Source organism: Poromitra crassiceps, assembly GCF_964638095.1.
Source record: "Poromitra crassiceps genome assembly, chromosome: 6".
NCBI lineage: Eukaryota > Metazoa > Chordata > Actinopteri > Beryciformes > Melamphaidae > Poromitra > Poromitra crassiceps.
Genome location: NC_139627.1, coordinates 62,498,096 through 62,521,440, shown reverse-complemented (window position 1 = coordinate 62,521,440; position 23,345 = coordinate 62,498,096). Strand labels below are relative to the sequence as shown.

The 23,345-nt window shown below is 43.1% G+C and overlaps 1 protein-coding gene across 1 annotated transcript in view; it reads right to left on the bottom strand.

The window, feature by feature from the left end:
- itga4 (integrin alpha 4) overlaps positions 1 to 23,345 on the bottom strand; it is a gene marked incomplete at its 5' end in the record, with an annotated part of 155,792 nt that overhangs the window by 28,194 nt on the left and 104,253 nt on the right. Inside the window, 6 exons of the mRNA XM_083638333.1 lie at positions 4,030 to 4,106; positions 4,760 to 4,861; positions 5,658 to 5,799; positions 9,599 to 9,675; positions 11,674 to 11,826; positions 21,636 to 21,790. Coding sequence (XP_083494459.1) covers positions 4,030 to 4,106; positions 4,760 to 4,861; positions 5,658 to 5,799; positions 9,599 to 9,675; positions 11,674 to 11,826; positions 21,636 to 21,790 — 706 coding nt within the window. The remainder of the gene's footprint in view (positions 1 to 4,029; positions 4,107 to 4,759; positions 4,862 to 5,657; positions 5,800 to 9,598; positions 9,676 to 11,673; positions 11,827 to 21,635; positions 21,791 to 23,345) is intronic.

Sequence of the window (23,345 nt, the reverse complement as noted above, 5' to 3'; positions counted from 1 at the left end):
TATACTCCCTTCCCCCTAGGAACACACCCACACACATTAGTTCCTAGCTGCAATCTAGACACTTCTATTGCACATCACATTACAGGTAATACCTGGATTACCTGGAACGCTACATACTCCCCGCCCAACAATAATGTCGCTTCCACGCGACATGCACAACCCACACACATATCCCCCTGTACCAAAACACACCAACACTACATTTTTCGCATTTCCCCCACATAGTCTCTTATTTTTTCAGCACACTTCTCAATTTCCGTTCCACCACCACCATTTGCATTTCTTTTCATTTCTTCCCTCTTTTCCCATTCCTTTAAATTCAACCCACATTTCAATTCTATTTTTACACACATTTCAATTTAACTCAAACCCATTTACGTTTTCCCTCTTTTCTTTACACTCATTTTCAATTCAACCCACATACCATTTCAGTTCGACAATAACCCCAACATTTACCTTATTTCTCTTTTCTTCTTTACACATTCATTTAAACCACCATTTCCATCCCCCCTTTTAAAGCTTCTGTCCCACCTGAACACTCTAGTCCTTCTCCACCCCCAGTGGGGTTAGTCCTTCGCAAGGTGACTCTTTTCCATCCCTTTTCTGTGCTCTACAGTCCTCACACGCACTGCAGTATCTCCGCACGTCCTCCTTTTGTTTGCCCCAGTAGTAAACTCTACGGATGTGGCTGAGTGTCTCTTCAGTCCCAAAATGACTGGATCCTGTGCCCACGTGCGCCACCCTCAGTGCCAATTCTCGCAGGCAACTAGGTACAACCCACTGGGTCCCGCTTTTTCCGTGCCCCTTTCTCACCAAAACCCCATCTCCCCTCAGATGCAGGTCCGAAAACATGTTCCACAGTCCCTTCGTGGCACCAGAACACAGGTGAATCTCCTCCACAGGGGGCCGGCGTCCGGCCACTACCCACGCGAACACCGGACCGATATCCGCGTCCTCCTTCTGTCTGCATATCCACTCACCCACGTCGACATCCCAGATGACCCTGTCGTCGTCGTCCAGCTCTTGCACTCGCTCGTCCTCCCGTCCCGCTCCCCCAGGGGGCGGCGTGTTGAGGACAGCAGGGCGAACACCATCGGCGTCGATCTCCACCTCGGCTTTCTGCAGTGCAGCCGTGGGGGGTGTGTAGCGGCTTGGTTGGGCCGTCTCCTCCGGCCTTGACCCCTCTCGCTCCCCCGGGGACACGAGCGCCGCTCCCCCGACTGTAACAGCATTGCAGGTGATGTCTCTCCCTTCCTTCTGGCTGTTCAACACAATCCCCATTATCCTGATTGTCTCGTCACTGATGGTGATCTCCGCCACTACTGGCTGGTATGCAGAGCAGCTAGCCTGGGCCGGCTCAACCGTCACTCTCCTGCCCAGAACAATCGGCTCTGTACTGCCCCGTTGCTCCGCTGCTTGTAGCTCAGGCTGCTCCACTGCTCCGCTACTCCGCTGCTCCTCTGCCTGTTGCTCCGGCTGCTCCCCCGGCTGTGTGTCTCTTCCAGCGCCCACACCTTTAGTGCAGTCTCTGGCTAAATGTTCAGGCGACTGGCAAGTCCAACAAAGCCTCACCTGTCCGCCGCCTGCACGTCTCTCCTCTCTGGCTGTCTTCCAGTCCCCGATAGCTTCTCGACACTCTCTAGCTAGATGTCCGGTCGCTCCGCATGCCCAGCAGGCTCCCTGCTGTCCATGTCGTTGTCCCGCATACCCGGTCCGTCTCCCGGGACCGCCTCGGCACCACCTCGCCACGTGGCCCGGTTCTCCACAGGTCCAACACAGTCTATTTTGTGGCTCTACTGCCCAGGCAGGAGTCTCTTCCACCAGCCGTCTGACTTCTTTCAACACACGGGCTTCCATGCCCGCCAGCATCGAGCTGATCTCCGTCGTCAGCTCCTCTTTTCTCCCGTTCACCGATGGCCATTCTTCCTCGCGCACCATCACACGTGGTCTCCTAGCAGCTAGCACACGCAGCTAGCTTGCTACCGCTAGGTCGCTCGAGCCTTTGATCTCCAACTTTTCTCCGCCGTTCCTCGTCACTCTCTCCCCTCTCGACCGAATCAGGCGTTACCGCTTCACTTGCTGACACCAATGTAGCGTATCGCTAATACGCCAAGGAACGAAGAGTTGTAGTGTTAGGATGACGTCATCATCCCTACTTTGACGTCATCATTCCGACTATGATGTCATCGATCACTGATGATGTCATGGTTCATAAGTGTCTTTCATGCCTTTCGCTAGTGATGTCATAGCACAGGTGATGTCATGTCTCTGATGATGTCACAAACGGTATGATGTCATAGCACAGGTGGTGTCATGCTCGGATCTATAAAGGCCTGTTCCGGCAGGCTCTGGCGAGTGATTCATAATCTAAACTAGGATCATACCAGTCTCAAGCAACGTCTGCAACCTGCAATTCCTGCAACCAGCAACTCTGCAATCTCTCGGCAACCGTTCCCAAAACCTCGAACAGTGCAGCCCCAGCTTTCAAGCTACCAAGTTCCACAACACCCCAGCTTCTCCAGATCTACCAAGTTTCCCGTGGTCATCAACTACCCGCGATTAGATCCACACTTCTCACTCCGATCCTGACATGTAGTTGGTACAGGTTCTTTATTCACAGAATCCTTTAGCTCCTAGCAGCTAGCTTCACAACGCTAGCTCTACACACAACAACCGGTCTCGCTCACTCGCATAGCTTGACTGACATCCGGCCCCCGGCCGCTGGTCCTATATACTCCCTTCCCCCTAGGAACACACCCACACACATTAGTTCCTAGCTGCAATCTAGACACTTCTATTGCACATCACATTACAGGTAATACCTGGATTACCTGGAACGCTACAGTATAGACCATTTAGGCTCAATGAATAATAATGATCTCATGATGTGTTTAGTCGCACTGTGCGACTAAACACATCATGAGATCATTATTATTTGATTGAATAATTCCTATAGGCTAATCAATAAAAAAAAGAATGATAATAAAATAAAATAAATGCTTCTGAACTGAATCGACACGGTACGTGGGCATAGATTTCATTTATAAAAAATAGCCTATTTTGTGGTCACATATATAGGCTAGGCTATTGTCAGCAGAGTCGCATATCTCCATATTTCATATAATGATGCTGGAAATATGAAGTTCAATCACATCATACAGGCCAAAAGCAACACAGTTGCAGCTGCAAAATGCAGGAGTAGCCTAGATATGAATCATCTTAATATGATTAAGATGATTAATCATCATGATGATGATATGTGCAGGTGATCCCATATTAAATTGCTTAGATGTAGTAGGCTATTCTAGCATGTAGGCTATGACCATTTCAATTCCAACCCAACATCAGTCTCAGCTGCGTTGCGCACACGGCACCGTGTGCTTTGGAGACGTTTATGTAACCTTTTTATGCCGGTTTAGTGATATTTCTCCACTCACTATTCAGCTGCAATCGATCAGCGGGGTCAAACAACGTATCTAGGCTACTTGAGCGCATTAAAATTAATATATAAAAACATATTCCAAAGTGGTAAGTAGGGCTTAATTAAATTATTCGTCCTTGATTAATTCAACATTACAATTTCATGCTCCTTCCTAGATGGGAAACTCGTCCAGAAAGGGGTTGGCCATTTTTCCAAACTGCTGATTCGATTGGTTCGTGGGCGGTGTATTTAAGGTCTAATCTTATCCTTGCAACTTAACCTTCTGCGGACCAGGTTAACACATTGAGTGCCACAGCGCTTCAGTAAAATTGTCAGCAGCCTGTGCCAGATTCACTTCCATTCAGTTGAAAACAGCTATAGAATTTTTTCTATTATGGCTATATTGACGGGGCTGGACTTTAATGAAACATTGAACACTCCTGCTTCTTCCAAAGAAGAAATTTTGTTTCTAGACAGTTCCATTATGAAATGACAGCCTCTGAAAAAAGTGCACTTTCATCTGCGAATTTCAATAGCTTGATGGCTGGCTAGCTTGATACTGTATAGGTGAACTTTGACCCTGATGACAGACAGAGGGTAGTCCTTACCCACTGGTGTTGACAGAGATGATGATGTCACCGGGTGTGCTGTTCTGGCTGACGTCCAATAGGAAGCTGACATTCAGCTAGAGGAAACAGGAAACACATCAGTGATTCAAACCAGGAAGTGGGTTCAGAAAAAACATTTCTAGTTGAAGAGTTTGAACCAGAGCGCCAAAGTCACGCCCACTTCCAGTTTAGGCATACAAACAAAGGGATTCCATCCGCCATTCTTTTTTCAATAGACATTTTGTAAAATGCTTGTAAAAATAGTTTTACTTTGTCAAACCAAGCTATTCAATTGTATATAGAATCATGAGAGAGCATAGAACATTTCACTCTGACCAAAACCTAAAATCAAAATGTAAAAAAATATATATATGATTTTTGTTTAAGTTTTGGTGGTCCGAGTGAAATGTTCTATGGTCTCTCCTGATTCTAGCTGAATGGCTTGAAGTAAAACTATTTTCATAAGCTTTTTATGAAATGCTTTGGTCCGAGTGAAATGGATAAATCGCGATATGGAAAAAGAAATGGCGGATGAAATTCTTCGGGTTCCTATGCCTAAACCGGAAGTGGGCGTGCCTTTGGCTCTCTATTCTGACAGGACTACAGCACGTCAGCGTCTGATTAGCTGAGGCCTACAGCACGTCAGCATGATTGGCTGAGGCCTACAGCACGTCAGCATGATTGGCTGAGGCCTACAGCACGTCAGCGTGTGTGATTGGCCGAGGCTGACCTGGGCGTGGGCAGGTAGAAGGAAGCTGGAGACACTGCAGTCGACGCCCACCGAAGTTCTGTTCACTTCCTGTGTGACATCACAACTCACAACACTGTCCTCCTGCACACACACACACACACACACACACACACACACACACACACACACACACACACACACACACATTTTGCAGTACTTTGATGTAGTATTAACTCACATTACTGTATGCAGTAGTTTGCGGTAGTATTTACTCACATTTTGCAGTACTTGGATGTAGTATTAACTCACATTTAGCAGTACTTTGATGTAGTATTAACTCACATTTAGCAGTACTTTGATGTAGTATTAACTCACATTATTCAGTAGGTTACGGTAGTATTTACTGACAGTTTGCAGTACTTTGATGTAGTATTAACTCACATTTTGCAGTCCTTTGCTGTAGTATTAATTCACATTTTGCAGTACTTTGATGTAGTATTTACTGACATTATGCAGTACTTTGATGTATTATTTACTCCCATTATGCAGTACTTTGATGTAGTATTAATTCATATTTTGCAGTACTTTGCTGTAGTACTTACTCACGTTATGCAGTACTTTGATGTAGTATAACTCACATTATGCAGTACTTTGATGTAGTATTAAAGGATGGCTTTACCGATAATCAACCCACTTTGTATCATTAATAATCTCGTTAATATAAGCACATTTTCCACACGGAGAGGTCCCATTTCCTCGCATTTTACATCACAATGCATCACATTTTGCAGTACTTTGATGTAGTATTATGCAGTAGTTTGCGGTAGTATTTACTCACATTTTGCAGTACTTGGATGTAGTATTAACTTACATTTTGCAGTACTTTGATGTAGTATTAACTCACATTTTGCAGTACTTTGATGTAGTATTAACTCACATTTTGCAGGACTTTGATGTAGTGGATGTTGTGGGGGAAGCGCAGTGCCAGGTGGGGCAGGAAGGCGTCGTCTCCGGCATTCAGCAGCGTAACGTTGAGCATGATCGTTCTTCCAGATCCAAGCGGAAAATACTGCTGCTTCCTAACAACATAACAACAACCAGCTTACTGACAGGTAAAATACTGCTGCTTCCTAACAACATAACAACAACCAGCTTACTGACAGGTAAAATACTGCTGCTTCCTAACAACATAACAACAACCAGCTTACTGACAGGTAAAATACTGCTGCTTCCTAACAACATAACAACAACCAGCTTACTGACAGGTAAAACAAGGGAAATTCTTACATTTGGTTCCAGTTTTTTGTAAAGCAAATACTCCCATGTAGCCTAATTAAGTCCGTTCTGAAAGTGAGTTGGACACCCGCGTGTCAAACAGTTTGCTTTCAATAACGTTATCGTCGTCGTCATCAATATAGACCACTTGGTTTCTACTTTTAAATGTTCGACTGTCTGGTTATGTTTCATCTTCTGCTCGTCTCTGCTTGTCAGGCACGGTGGGTGACGAGAGGCGCACAGCTGCTCGACTCGCCACAGGTTATCAGACGAAAGAAAAAGAAAGAAAACTTGTGGAAGCTATAAATGCACAGGAATGCTAGTTGTTTTTCATAAGGGAACGCACAACAGACTAGACAGACTGCTGTAACTGCTGTATTAATATGCTTTGGTTAACGTATTTCTGATAGTAGAACTTCAATCTGGAGCTGGTTTCCTCTAAATCCTGCCTTTTTTTCTTTTTTTAATGAATGAGCTGAGATTTCCTTCTTCCAGGGTTACCCTTTTAAACAGACGTCGATACTACTGGCAGGACGAAAGGCGGAACAAAATGACTCGCCATTCCGTCCTTGTGACTTTTAAACAGGAGGCGAGGCGTAATGACGCCACAACGATCGTGGCTTTCACAGGCTGTGTAAAAGGTGCTAGTGTGTTGGACTCTCACTCCTACCTATAGCCTCTGCAGGGAAGGATTTATGACATCACTGATGATTTCACAATGTCTATGCATAAGCGCGTGAAACCCTAGAAATGGAGCGTGGGAGATGTGATGAACCAGGTCTAGTCAGTGAGACCATCCAACTGTGAGAGGCAACAATGTGCCGCAAGGCATCCAGTCTGCCGGAAAGCCATTAGAACAAGAAGAAGCAGAAATCGAGCTAGTTATTATTATACGATACCCTCACTCAAGCAATTGCAATGTCATTAGTGATGTCCAGGAATGGGAAGAAAGAAGAAGATCTGACTGATGACAGGGGAAGAAGAAGATTTGGATCTGAGGATGGAGGACACGAGAGGTCTTGATAGCAAGAATGGGAAAAGGAAATGGAAAAATTTGAGTGACTCTGATGATTCATTGGGGGAAAAAGGAGTCTTTTCTGGTTGGAATGGTGGCTGTGACATGACATGGCGGGATTTTTAAGAATCCACATGAGGTTGGGAAGTTTATTGGAGGAGAAGTTGGAGATGTTCATTTGATTAGTTGGTTGTGATTGAGTGTGTGTCTGAGAGTCAGCAGAAGAAAGCCTTGAAGATTAGGGTGTTTGATGCAGAAGCGTCATGCCCATTGTAACTGAGGGGGCAATTGAGAGGGATTTTTTTTTTTAATATAAACATAGGCTATAATATTATAGGCTGTGTGTGGTAGTTGAAACATAGTTTCAAGTTGACGTTTATGTTTGTAGTTCAAACAAAAACATAAATACTGTATAGGCTACATACAGTACAACACAAAAGGCTGTTATTTACCCTTTGTCGCCACCTGGTGAGTACCGTAAATTCCGGACTATAAGCCGCACCGGTGTATAAGCCGCACCTGCAAAGTTGACTATTTTTTTCTTATATAAGCCGCACCGGACTATAAGCCGCGGGTGTTTTAATGTTTTTTTTTTTTTTTTTTTTTTTTTGTGTTTTAATGTTTAATTACCATATGTAAGGGTTCATGCACAGAGGGGATTGTCGGGAAAGAGATGGCTGTTTGAGGAAGCTCCCATTTATTAACATTTCAACAAAACCACATAACACAACACCACCTGTGTTGTTTTTTACAGTGCACACAGTGTCATACAGTGTCATACAGTGTGGTGAAAAGAGGGCAAGAGAGGAAATTAAAACTTATTATAGTTATATAGGATTTATAGTTAGAAAGAGTGCTAAAAAAGAGAGATTTTTTTTTTTTTTTTTTTTGGAAAAAATCCATAGATAAGCCGCACCGTTATATAAGCCGCAGGGGCCAAAAAAGCCCAAAAAACGGGAAAAAAGGTGCGGCTTATAGTCCGGAATTTACGGTAAATATATATGTAACTAAAACCATAAAAATTGACAACCGGTCCGCGTCTCTTTTTTTCCATGTATCTACCGGTCCTTGCACAAAAAAGGTTGGGAACCCCTGCTCTAGAGGACACTAGATGAGACTAATGGAAGAGAAAAGATTTCTACCATTGTGTTACATTGCTTTGAAACGTGTGGTCTCCCTTTTTTGTCAAGACCATTGAGCCTGGGCAGTGGCAATGTACTTAGTCTGGTGATTATGGATCTTTCCAGGAGGCTGAGCAGTTTGGAAAATAGCCTTATGGTTACACCTGCTCAGTCTGTTAATTTAAAATGAGATATTTCTCTAAATCTGGCTTCCAACCCCCACAATTTGTGGGGGTTGGAAGCCAGAGTTCGCCCTCTCAGATTGTTGGCTTGCATGACGCCCCTGGTTTGATGAGTATCTCACTGTGGGATGTTTCCTGCTCGGGCGGAGGGCAGAAAGAGAGGAGTGGTGGGTGACGTGCCGCTATTGTTACTGTAGGTGCTGAAATGTTTGGAGGTGAAAGGTGTGTGTGCGGCGAGGAGAATGAAGAGATTTCAGGAAGGGATGAGAGAGGAGTCTAAGGCCCAATCCCAATCCCCCCCTTGGCTCTACCACTTAGCCCATAACCCTCTGTTTTGTACGTTCATTTGAAGGGGTAGGTAGGGTGTCTCAATTATTTTTTGCATCAGACCTAGGGTGAAGTGGGAGGGCTTACTGGCAGTCCAAACGTAGATTTTCCAGGGGCACACTCCAAAGTGAGGGCTGACAAGGGAATCACTAAGTATTAATCAGCCAGAAATTTAAAGTTACAAACAAATGTTTATATCTGAGTTTAATGTAGATATAAAGCACTCTGGATGTTCTGGAACATTTCAGGATTTTTTTTAATCGTAATTCGCACAATTTGCAGCTCCCTGCACTCACTCAGCCGAGGCAGGTTTCCTGTTTGTGGCTGCAGCCAGCCCAGTGCCCTGGAAGAGGAGACAGCGATCTTTGCAAATATCGAGTTGAAATGTGCGTGAAATGTGCGTTTCAACATTCCGACCCAGTGATCCTTTGTATCGACATTAAAGGAAAACATTCACATATTTTTAGTTAGTTTTGGTTAGCTATTTTAACATTGACAGTATGGGCGCCCGCTTCCAAGCTCCAGCCAGCCAGCATCTGTATTCTGCAAGCAGGTCCATGTAAAAAGCATTTAACACTGAAATGGAGCTAGAAAATAAATTATTTTTGGACACCCGACTCAACGAAAATCACATGGGAGTTTAATCTCCCGATTATGAAGCAACCCAATCGCCCGAATAAAATGTAAAAAAACAGAATATTATGTACAATATCGTAGATGAGGGCACATTTGCCCCCCCTCCCAATGTTGACTCCATGGCTATGGCTGTGTGTGTGTGTGTGTGTGTGTGTGTGTGTGTGTGCATGTGCATGTGTGTGTGTGTGTGTGTGTGTGTGTTGACTCCATGGCTATGGCTGTGTGTGTGTGTGTGTGTGTGTGTGTGTGTGTGTGTGTGTGTGTGTGTGTGTGCGTGTGTGTATGCGTGTAGGTGTGTGTGTGTGTGTGTGTGTGTTCTTACTGTGGGAGTATGAGCCGAGCTGACAGCTGCAGGTCGGTGGAACAGTTGACCAGAGAACAAGAGCGAGCAAACTGAGTCTGGTAGAGAGACATGGGGAGGGAGAGAGAGAGAGAGAGAGAGAGAGAGAGAGAGAGAGAGAGAGAGAGAGAGTTAATTTAAATTAATGGGTTAGTTGTCTGGTCAGAGGCAGGTTGGATAAAATGATAAGAGGTGATATAAAGATCGTTGATGTCGAGTGAATCAGCTTGGACCAGAGGACGAGAGGAAGAAGAACATGAAGATGGAGAACCAACCGATGCTTCAAAGCAACAAATGTTTTATATTTATTGAAATGAAATATGGTTATCTGTAACAATTCGGCATACATTACATAGGATACACCATGCAACATATATTTCAATATAATTCAAACTTTAAGAATGGTTCCTTTCCCACCATGGTGGGCTGGACTGCTGTGAAATGGTTATATTTGTGTCAAGTGTTGTGGTGGATTATCTACCTAATTTACCAGAAGACGTATTCGTGCAAGATTTTAGGCTATCTTGAGTTCTATAGATTCTAGGGGTGGGGGAAAAAATCGATTCACCTAAGTATCGCGATTTTTAATGTCACGATTTTTTGGATCGATCTTTTATTCCAGAATCGATAATCGCAAATTGAAAAAAAAAAAAAAAAAAAAATTTTTTTTTTTTTTTTTTTTGGGTGCTTGCAGTCAGGCCACTCACTGAACAGCAGGCCAGGCGCCGCCTACTGGTTTACTAGTGGTGTTATTACTTTATTAGTTAGTCTGAAGTAATAATTACACTTCAGGGTTAAAGTGGGTGCATCTCATTGTAAAATTGGACTTCAAACGGCCCAAATCTGGCTTCAAACGGCCCAAATTTCACGCGCGATGGCCCATATCGGCCTGGCCTGCTTGGTATCTAATGCCCGGCCTGAATTATGATCCCAGTCCGCCCCTGTTTTTAACTATATCGCCCAGCCCTACTCATGATATATAATATACAGTCTCTAGTGTATGATTCAACTTTTCCCATGTTCTAATCTAGTGTAAAAAAGCAAACAAACTGAAAAAATAAAAGAAAAAAATAAACAAAAATCGCAATAAATCGTAATATCGAATCGCAATAATCGTAGAATCGCAATACTTAAGAATCGCAATATAAATCGAATCGGCACCCAAGAATCGTGATAGTATCGAATCGGGAGATAAGTGAATCGCCACAGATTCCATGTTTTCCAATAATCATGACACATTAAATTGCCATATTTTTAACTGAGCTTGGTGGAATTGCCTCAAGACAAGTGTGTATCAGCTTTTTAATATCCAATAACATACAGAAGAGCAAATTAAACAAACGACCAACAGCATTCAAGTCTGCAAAAACTTGTGATGTTATGTCACGTTAGCGTTACATAAGTTATGTATAAAGTGACGCTTTTATAGACCATTTGGGCTCTATAACGTATAACGTTACATATAATGTTATAGGGCTGAAATGGTCTGCCCATGTTATAGAGAGCCAAAGTGAAATGTCACTTCCTGCTTTCTCCCTGTACCAGCGCTGCGAAAAATATGAATGGCGGTGGACGGAAAATAAGGTTACTTTTTTGATCCCGTTTGAATTGTGCCACGGGGTGCCAACGCTAATTTTGTCCATTTAAAACTTAACTTTGCATGTCAAGAAAGTCGCAGTTTGTCTGCAAACTGTTGCACTAGAAGTTATAAATCAGAAAGGCTACATGCACTAAGTGACGTCACTTTCTCTACCGGCAAAGCTGAAGACCGGCGACATGCCACGAGCACGAACTGCTAGGGCCAATTTAGAATGTTTAAATGTTGTCAAGTTAAAACTGTCTCTAGAACCTCCTTGAGGGAAACCTTTAGGCCTACACAGTACACTAGTCCTGCAAGCAGGCCCATCACTACCCACAGCCCCCCCACCAGCCCGGACCAAGGCTTCTGCACCAGTTGGCTCTTGGCAAAGTCATGCTTTGGTTCTAACTGGTACCTGCTTGGTTCTAGCTGGTACCTGGTTGGTTCTAGGTGGCAACTGCTTGGTTCTAGCTGGTACCTTATTGGTGATGGTGTTGTGATTTTCTCCGGTCTGCTGTAGGATGGGTTTTAATGGAGGGAAAGTTCTGGAAACGGCTCTGTGGACGTTTGGTTCTCTTAGAGTGTAGGAAACTTCAAACTGGACCGGAGTGAAAATGTCCCTCACCTCCCTCTGTAGAAGGAGAGAAGGATGAGAGGAGACATGGAGAGAGGAGAGGAGGAGCCCATTTACTGGTTAAACTAAGGTCGCTTTCACATATAAGCTGGTGGACTCGGTGCGATTCAGGGGGGTTGGGGGGGGGTGAAGTTGCAACATTGTTTCATTTTTCATTTGGTCTGGTTCACTTTCTTAAGTCCTTACACTGGTTGCCAGTGTGTCAGAGAATAGATTTTAAAATACTGTTATTAGTCTATAAATCACTTAATGGCCTAGGCCCAAAATACATAACTGAATTGCTCCCACGATACGAACCGTCTAGAACTCTTAGGTCAACAGGGTCCAGCTTATTAACTGTCCCTAGCATCAAATCAAATCACGGGAAGGCTGCATTTACCCACTATGCTTCTGCTAGCTGGAACAAATTGCCTGAAGACCTCAGATCTGCCCCAACCTTACTTACTTTTAAAAATAGACTAAAGACTTTTATGTTTACCGTCGCTTTTAACTGCTGACAGCTACTATGCAAACCCAATGACTCCTCTATATGTTTTAGCTCTCTCTGCAACTGCTGCGCCTGTTGCTTATTGCACTTTTTATACTCTTTTTTTTAAGTTTTGTTGTGATGCTTTTAAATGTCCATTTTATTTCTTCTTTTCGTTTATTTTCCTGTCAACCATTTTATGAAGTTGCTTAATGCACTTTTTATACTGTTTTTTTTTAAGTTTTGTTGTGATGCTTTTAAATGTCCATTTTACTCTCTTCTTTTCTTTTCTTTTCCTGTCAACCATTTTATGTGAAGCACTTTGAATTGCCTCTGTGTATGAAATGTGCTATACAAATAAACTTGACTTGACTTTCACACAGCAATTTGTCAAGCGCACCGAGCTTTCTAAACAATGTCATGTGGTCGAAACAGTCACTCATCTATTGGATAGAATAGAGAAGGGAAATCTCTCCTCTCCAGCAGGCTTCTTGCCTAGCTGAGGGCTGACTGAACAACACAAGTGAATCCGCAAAACACAAACCATGGAGCAACACCACCTGCGATATTGGGATTTCTGGTTTTACTTTGGTGTTACTATCAAATAAATATTTTACAGACTTGTACTCCTTAAATGGAAAGACAAGTTTCCTCCAACTTTCAATCACTGGGTCAGAGATCTTATGTACCATCTAACCCTAGAAAAAATCTGATACGCTACAAGGGGTTGTGCTCTCGACTTTTATACCATCTGGCAGCCAGTCCTGGAGCAGGTACAGAAAATGGACGCTTCAAGCATTTCAAATGTATAGATTTACCCCCCCCTCTCTCATATTTATTTTCATTCATCTGTTTTTGTTGTTGTTGTTGTTTTTTTGTTGTTTTTTCTCTTTCTTTTTCTTTTGTGTGTCTTTGTGTACTGATATACTGCGATGTATGACATGATGTACAGTATGTGGTGTAATAGGCTAGGGGTTCTCGTGGGATGGGTTTTTGTTTAAAAGTGTCAAGTGTATTTAAATCTGTATTTTGTATTTTGTATGATATACAGAAAACGAATAAAAAAACTTTGAAAAAAAAAATATATATACCGTAATTCTTCTAATAAGCGCCTGTACTCTAATTGCCGCCGGGTCTTCCATTTACCTGGTCCAAATTGATTTAGCATAATAAGCGCCTGACTCTAATTGCCGCCCGGGCCGGAAATGGAATATTTTTTTGGTTACCGTTGTTATTGTTGTTTTTGTCAAAACTGCCTGTACCTACCCTCTTGTGTGTACTAAGTACTATCTCACTGGTTTAAACTGCCTGTACCTAGCCTCTTGTGTGTACTAAGTACTATCTCACTGGTTTAAACTGCCTGTACCTAACCTTTTGTGTGTACTAAGTACTATCTCACTGGTTTGAACTGCCTGTACCTAGCCTCTTGTGTGTACTAAGTACTATCTCACTGGTTTAAACTGCCTGTACCTAGCCTCTTGTGTGTACTAAGTACTATCTCACTGGTTTAAACTGCCTGTACCTAACCTCTTGTGTGTACTAAGTACTATCTCACTGGTTTAAACTGCCTGTACCTAGCCTTTTGTGTGTACTAAGTACTATCTCACTGGTTTAAACTGCCTGTACCTAGCCTCTTGTGTGTACTAAGTACTATCTCACTGGTTTAAATAAGCAATTTGATACTTTACGTTTTTGCTGAGCAGGCATTTATGTAAAAAAAAATAATAACCGCCTGGCTCAATTATGCCCAAATGGAAATAACCGCCTGACTCTAATTGCCGCCTGGTCTTCCTTTTACCGCCTGGTCCAAATTGATTTAGCATAATAAGCGCCCGGGCTCTTATTGGCAGAATTACGGGTATATATTTTACAAGAATGTGCCCAATATGAGCAGCAGATGAGGCAGCTAGCGAGCTGTTGAACATTTAATTCTGCAGATGAGACGAGCGAGGCAGTACTGAAGGAGAAGGCGAGCCCTGTTGAGAGACAGCGATGTGTGGTTGTTACGACGACGTACGTCACGCGGCGCGTACAGGTGTACAGTACACGTGTGCGCGCTGCAGTTTTTGTTTTGCATCCTTCTACTCATGATGCACTGCCATTTTTAGGGGTCCAAGCACGAAGTGCGTGGATCCCTATTGTATCTGTTCCGATTTTTTTTTTTCTTCTTCTCCGGTAAAACTGTATGTACAGCAGAAACTGTAAGGCTCAGCATAGCCAGACTGGGCACATAGATTGTAAATGTGCCTCACTACTCAGAAACAAAAAATTACCCATATCGGCCAGATGGTGGCGCTATAACAGACCATTTCGTGTTATGGTCCATATCTTCTGAACCGTGAGGCGTAGAATCAAAATTCCACTTCGGCTGTATTCCCTGGATCAATACGCATCTATCCATATAGGCCACGCCCATTTGCGTGTGCCTAGATTTTCCGCCATTTTGAATTTGATCTAAAACCTACTTTTGCTATCTCCTCCCAGGCCATTTGCCTGAATGAGCCTAAACTTTTTCTGTGGCATCTCTGGACTTACCTGACTCAAAGTTATTAAAGGATTTTGGATACGTGAAACCGTCTTGAAATGATAAATGTTTAAACTTTTGTGTATTTACTTTTGTTCTTTTCCTGCCCTAAAAGTGTGTGGATCTCAGAAACCATACACCCCCCATCACCCAAACTTTCCACACAGGTTCACGACATCACCCACTACTCAGAGTAAAAAAATTACACCAATCCACCAGATGGTGGCGCTATAACAGCCAATTTCACGTTTGTCGGTCCATAACTTCTGAACTGCGAGCTGTAGAATCAAAATTCCACATCTACTGGTTTCCCTGGAGCATCATGTATCTAACCCACTAGGCCACGCCCATTTCTGCGTGGTAGATTTTCCGCCATTTTGAATTTGATCAAAAACCTACTTTTGCGAGCTCCTCCTAGACCGTTTGGCCAAATCACACAAAACTTTTTCTGGGCCATCTATGGACTACCCCGACCTAAGGTTAGTAAAGGATTTTGGATACGTGAAACCGTTTTGAAATGCTAAATCTCGAAACTTTTAATAAAACACACGCCAACACTAAATTGCCCACAACTCATTAACCGGTCAATTACAACTACTGCTGCTACTACTGCTACCACTCCCACTACTACCAACACTACTACTACTACTATTACTACTTCTGCTACTATTACTACTACTACTACTACTACTACTACTACTGGAAGTTGGAATGTAGCATTTTGGGTGGGGTTAATGTGTTTTGGGGTTCTGCATCTGCTGTAGCATAATACATAGTTGGTTTAGATGTCACACAGTAATGCCCGATCCACAAAGACTTGACACCCACGTTTGAATAAAAACAAGTTTATGCCATAATAAGGTTATATCCGTGCCTTGTCATTGCTGTGGAAGGATGGTGTAGGGGTAAAGTAGCAGACACCAAAGCTGGAGGTCCTGGGTTCAAACCACGGCCAGGTAACTGTTTTATTTTTTGAAAATGTAGAATAAAGGTTAATCTGAATATAATTATGTATAACGCTGCTGAATACACACTGTGTACATAGCAGAATAACTGAATATGCCTATTTATGGTAATGTCATATTTCGACGTCCTCTTGACATTCCTGTGTAGATGTCTAAATGATCCCCAAATCGGCTGTGATTTGGCCTAGTCCTGGACGTCACTGAAAGATGATATCAGAACATCATCATGATGTAATTGTGTTTGCTGGGAGCCTTCTTTCAGATGAGAGGAAAAACATTCCAATACATTATTGTGTCTTCACATGTGAAAGGTCCAAAAAGAGAATTCAATCTGAATTATCCTTGTCACTCATGTGCTCATTGTAACAGCACAACCCACACCAATTAGTTCAAACACCTCCATTCAGGGCATACTTTTAATGTAAAGTGGTGCATTATGTGTGTAATACAAAAATGTCCTTAATGGTAAATGGACTGCATGACAAGCTGCCATGCAGGGTGCTGGCTATAGTCACCAAAAGCAATTTCAGGGATAAACCCCATCAACCTTCTGTAGTGGACGCCACTACGCCCTATGGTTTGATGTGTGTGTGGGAAAGACACAATGACAACTGAAAATTCTGATTTCAGAACACAAAAGCTCCATCATGAGACAAGAACTAACCTCTCCTGTTGCAAAACACGTTCTTGAACACAGCCACGCAATCTCCAGCTAACATTTCCAAGATATTGAAAAAGTTCATGAAACACCGCAAAATAAGGAGGCAGCATGTGGGGTTTTAATTACTGACTTACCTGTCTGAAGTTGAAAGTTTTTCATCCCACGTGGGGTTTGAACTTTGAGCGGCAATGGTCTTTAGTTAGCATAAGTCAGGTACTTTACCAAGTGAGCTATCCAGACTGTTGTATTTAACTTTGTAGACCATATTATATGTATCTGCAGAGCCAGAGAAGTACTTGTCGTATTGACAGTATGTTCTACCCAAATACCACTTTCTGTCCAGATACTTAAAGGGATATTGTACACAAAAACTGCTTTCTATCCAAGTACTACTTCAAGTTTCAAGACATCACCCACTACTCAGAGGAAAAAATTACACCAATCTACCAGATGGTGGTGCTATAACAGCCAACCACCACTACTACTGCTGCTGCTGCTACTACTACTACTACTATTGGCTACTAGTGGCGGCTGTGGCTCAGGAGGTAGAGTGGGTTGTCCACTAATTAGAAGGTTGGTGGTTCGTTCCCCGGCTCCTCCAGTCCGCACATCGAAGTGTCCTTGGGCAAGACACTGAATCCCAAATTGCTCCCGATGGCTGTGCCAGCACCCTGCGTGGCAGCTGGCCGCCTTCGGTGTGTGAATGGGTGAATGTAGGCACATTGTAAAGCGCTATATAAATGCAGTCCATTTACCATTTACCATTTACTATTCTTAGTACTTCTGCTGCTACTACTGCTACCACTCCCACTACTACCAACACTATTACTACTACTGCTACTACTACTACTACTAGTACTGCTTGGAAACCGTCAGGTCACCGGATCTCAACCAAACTTTGTTTACTTGTGCATATACCAAGTCTGAATAAATGTGCACTATCTGACATATACCCCCCAAGTCACCGGAAGCTTGGACCCCGCATCGCCGCTTGCGGCTATATTGTCTATTTGTTTTTCTTCTTTTTCTGCCCTAAAAGTGTGTGGATCTCAGAAACCATACCCTCCACATCACCTAAACTTTCCACATAGGTTCAAGAGGTCACCCCCTACTCGGAGAATAAAAAATACACCAATCCACCAGATGGTGGCGCTATAACAGACCATTTCGCCTTATGGTCCATATCTTCTGAACCGTGTGTCCTATACTCAAAATTTCACTTATCCTGGATTCCTTGGATCAATATGCATCTATCCACATAGGCCACGCCCATTTGCGTGTGCCTAGATTTTCCGCCATTTTGAATTTAATCAAAAACCTACTTTTGCGAGCTCCTCCTAGACTGTTTGGCCAAATCACACGAAACTTTTTCTGGGTTATTTATGGACTACCCCGACCTAAAGTTATTAAAGGATTTTGGATACGTGAAACCGTTTTGAAATGATAAATGTCTAAACTTGTGTGTATTTGCTTTTGTTCTTTTCCTGCCCTAAAAGTGTGTGGATCTCAGAAACCATACGCCCCACATCACCCACCTTTCCACATAGTTTCAAGACATCACCCACTACTCAGAGGAAAAAATTACACCAATCCACCAGATGGTGGCGCTATAACAGCCAAGCACCACTACTACTGCTGCTGCTGCTACTACTACTACTACTATTCTTAGTACTTCTGCTGCTACTACTGCTACCACTCCCACTACTACCAACACTACTACTACTACTATTACTACTACTGCTACTACTACTACTACTAGTACTGCTTGGAAACCGTCAGGTCACCGGATCTCAACCAAACTTTGTTTACTTGTGCACATACCAAGTCTGAATAAATGTGCACTATCTGACAAATACCCCCCAAGTCACCGGAAGCTTGGACCCCGCATCGCCGCTTGCGGCTATATATATATTTTTTTTTCTTCTTCTCCGGTAAAACTGTATGTACAGCAGAAACTGTAAGGCTCAGCATAGCCAGACTGGGCACATAGATTGTAAATGTGCCTCACTACTCAGAAACAAAAAATTACCCATATCGGCCAGATGGTGGCGCTATAACAGACCATTTCGTGTTATGGTCCATATCTTCTGAACCGTGAGGCGTAGAATCAAAATTCCACTTCGGCTGTATTCCCTGGATCAATACGCATCTATCCATATAGGCCACGCCCATTTGCATGTGCCTAGATTTTCCGCCATTTTGAATTTTATCTAAAACCTACTTTTGCTATCTCCTCCCAGGCCATTTGCCTGAATGAGCCTAAACTTTTTCTGTGGCATCTCTGGACTTACCTGACTCAAAGTTATTAAAGGATTTTGGATACGTGAAACCGTCTTGAAATGATAAATGTTTAAACTTTTGTGTATTTACTTTTGTTCTTTTCCTGCCCTAAAAGTGTGTGGATCTCAGAAACCATACACCCCCCATCACCCAAACTTTCCACACAGGTTCACGACATCACCCACTACTCAGAGTAAAAAAATTACACCAATCCACCAGATGGTGGCGCTATAACAGCCAATTTCACGTTTGTCGGTCCATAACTTCTGAACTGCGAGCTGTAGAATCAAAATTCCACATCTACTGGTTTCCCTGGAGCATCATGTATCTAACCCACTAGGCCACGCCCATTTCTGCGTGGTAGATTTTCCGCCATTTTGAATTTGATCAAAAACCTACTTTTGCGAGCTCCTCCTAGACCGTTTGGCCAAATCACACAAAACTTTTTCTGGGCCATCTATGGACTACCCCGACCTAAGGTTAGTAAAGGATTTTGGATACGTGAAACCGTTTTGAAATGCTAAATCTCGAAACTTTTAATAAAACACACGCCAACACTAAATTGCCCACAACTCATTAACCGGTCAATTACAACTACTGCTGCTACTACTGCTACCACTCCCACTACTACCAACACTACTACTACTACTATTACTACTTCTGCTACTATTACTACTACTACTACTACTACTACTACTACTGGAAGTTGGAATGTAGCATTTTGGGTGGGGTTAATGTGTTTTGGGGTTCTGCATCTGCTGTAGCATAATACATAGTTGGTTTAGATGTCACACAGTAATGCCCGATCCACAAAGACTTGACACCCACGTTTGAATAAAAACAAGTTTATGCCATAATAAGGTTATATCCGTGCCTTGTCATTGCTGTGGAAGGATGGTGTAGGGGTAAAGTAGCAGACACCAAAGCTGGAGGTCCTGGGTTCAAACCACGGCCAGGTAACTGTTTTATTTTTTGAAAATGTAGAATAAAGGTTAATCTGAATATAATTATGTATAACGCTGCTGAATACACACTGTGTACATAGCAGAATAACTGAATATGCCTATTTATGGTAACGTCATATTTCGACGTCCTCTTGACATTCCTGTGTAGATGTCTAAATGATCCCCAAATCGGCTGTGATTTGGCCTAGTCCTGGACGTCACTGAAAGATGATATCAGAACATCATCATGATGTAATTGTGTTTGCTGGGAGCCTTCTTTCAGATGAGAGAGGAAAAACATTCCAATACATTATTGTGTCTTCACATGTGAAAGGTCCAAAAAGAGAATTCAATCTGAATTATCCGTGTCACTCATGTGCTCATTGTAACAGCACAACCCACGCCAATTAGTTCAAACACCTCCATTCAGGGCATACTTTTAATGTAAAGTGGTGCATTATGTGTGTAATACAAAAATGTCCTTAATGGTAAATGGACTGCATGACAAGCTGCCATGCAGGGTGCTGGCTATAGTCACCAAAAGCAATTTCAGGGATAAACCCCATCAACCTTCTGTAGTGGACGCCACTACGCCCTATGGTTTGATGTGTGTGTGGGAAAGACACAATGACAACTGAAAATTCTGATTTCAGAACACAAAAGCTCCATCATGAGACAAGAACTAACCTCTCCTGTTGCAAAACACGTTCTTGAACACAGCCACGCAATCTCCAGCTAACATTTCCAAGATATTGAAAAAGTTCATGAAACACCGCAAAATAAGGAGGCAGCATGTGGGGTTTTAATTACTGTTACTGACTTACCTGTTTGAAGTTGAAAGTTTTTCATCCCACGTGGGGTTTGAACTTTGAGCGGCAATGGTCTTTAGTTAGCATAAGTCAGGTACTTTACCAAGTGAGCTATCCAGACTGTTGTATTTAACTTTGTAGACCATATTATATGTATCTGCAGAGCCAGAGAAGTACTTGTCGTATTGACAGTATGTTCTACCCAAATACCACTTTCTGTCCAGATACTTAAAGGGATATTGTACACAAAAACTGCTTTCTATCCAAGTACTACTTCAAGTTTCAAGACATCACCCACTACTCAGAGGAAAAAATTACACCAATCTACCAGATGGTGGTGCTATAACAGCCAACCACCACTACTACTGCTGCTGCTGCTACTACTACTACTACTATTGGCTACTAGTGGCGGCTGTGGCTCAGGAGGTAGAGTGGGTTGTCCACTAATTAGAAGGTTGGTGGTTCGTTCCCCGGCTCCTCCAGTCCGCACATCGAAGTGTCCTTGGGCAAGACACTGAATCCCAAATTGCTCCCGATGGCTGTGCCAGCACCCTGCGTGGCAGCTGGCCGCCTTCGGTGTGTGAATGGGTGAATGTAGGCACATTGTAAAGCGCTATATAAATGCAGTCCATTTACCATTTACCATTTACTATTCTTAGTACTTCTGCTGCTACTACTGCTACCACTCCCACTACTACCAACACTATTACTACTACTGCTACTACTACTACTACTAGTACTGCTTGGAAACCGTCAGGTCACCGGATCTCAACCAAACTTTGTTTACTTGTGCATATACCAAGTCTGAATAAATGTGCACTATCTGACATATACCCCCCAAGTCACCGGAAGCTTGGACCCCGCATCGCCGCTTGCGGCTATATTCTATATTTGCTCTTGTGTTTAGTTCGGTTTGCTTTCACACCACAAATTAACCGCACCAGGGTTCACTTGGAAGCGAACTGTGACCAGAGTTCGCTTGTTTGTTCGACACCAGAGTTGGTTTGAGCTTTCATACCACCCCAAACGAAGCGGGTATCTGAGGAAACAAACTCTGGCGTGTTTAAAGCGGATCAAACAGCTTATATGTGAAAGCGACCTTAGACTGATCACTACTACATTGTGTGTGTGTGTGTGTGTGTGTGTGTGTGTGTTACCCGCAGGTAAGCCAGGTGTGTTGCGCAGGTGGGCTGGTCGTGTCGAGCTCGGACCCGCCCCCTTGTGCTATTGGACGATCCGTTACCATGGAAATAGAAACGATGAGGGAAGGAAGGCTTGTGGAGAAGGTCAGAGGTCAAATCATACTGGAGATCTGAGGAGGAGAGGAGAGAGGACAGAGGAAAGGAGAGGAGAGGGCAGAGAAGAGAGGAGAGGAGGGGAGGGGAGATTAGGCCGCTATGTTTTGCTATTTGTCATTTGCATGTCATGGCCACCGTAGTTTATAGCTTGCAATACTGCCTGAAACGGCTCTCTCAAATCAAGCAATCTGATTGGCTCACAGCTGTGATATATTGAGCATATATCACAGTCAATATACCACAGTTAGAGCCACTCACTTAAAGGTCCCATACTGTGAAAATCTGCACAATATGGGACCTTTAAGACCCGCAGGCTTGTACATGTGTACATGTGCAGTAAATGCCACGTAGAATTATAAACAGAGGCTTAAACATGTATGTTTCCATATTGCACGATTATATGCTGTTCAACATGAAAAAAGTGGACATTGTCCAGACGTTTAAAGCAGGACTAAACCCCAAAACACTTTTTTTCAGCTTTCAACCAATATACAGTATATGACTTTTGGGGTGGTGTGTGAAGATTTCTGGTCAAAATGTCCGCATTTGAGACCAAACTGTTACCATTGTACCATTTGTATCATTTTCAGCCGCATAAGTGCCCTCTATGGGTTCAAACGTGCTTTTTTTCCCCTCAAAAATGCACAAAATATAGTACAACCTGACGTCACGATGAACCAAAGACTATGGGATTTCAAGATAGTACTCCCCTACTCCCCCTGTACCCTTTCCCGGCTCCTCACAACTCCAAGCCTATTTATAGTATTCCCATGATGTCACAAGCATTTTCCTACCAATATGGCGCTACAATACACACAGCTCATTGGCTGTTTGTGTCACTTGACCTGTTAATCACCTGTTAATTGATTACAATCGCCTGTTATTTTCCTACCAAGATGGCCATGTGGTGATGTAACACAATACTATCAATAAAAGCCACAATAATCATAAATAGGAATAAAAGGAAGGACATTGCATTGTGTTGCTGTGAATCATTCCCAACCTTTTTCATATTAAGGAGCCCTAATTTAGATCACATTGGGGCAATGGACCCCCATATGATGAGATTTGATCTCTCAGATGCAAATCTGTTCTTTTTTTTATGTAGCCTATATATGATTTTGTCCATAATTCCATATATATTAGGTTGAGAGACAACAGAGATTCCTGGAATCCTCTCAAGGACCACTGGTGGTCCCCGGACCCCACAATCAGAACCACTCAACCACTTCCGATTGGGCAGACTGCAGAGAGAGAGAAGAGGAGGGAGGGGGAGAATGTGTGTTTGTACTGCGGCCCAGCTGCAGGTCCGCTCTGGTTTCGCGCTCGAGAAGAAAAAGCAGAGGGTGATTTTTGCACTGCACCTTTGGACAAGAATCACGGGGGGAAAAAAACGAAAATTAAAAAATTTACTTCATAGCGTTCTAGGGTTCAACTTGTCCTCTAGAATCTAGAAGACAAGTTGGTGAACAATTTAACGTGTTTACCTCAATGCAGAAATCTCCCATTGTGATTACATTAGAGCGTGTTCAGAGCGGGGGGTTTCTCCTGCCTATTGTGCTCTGCTGC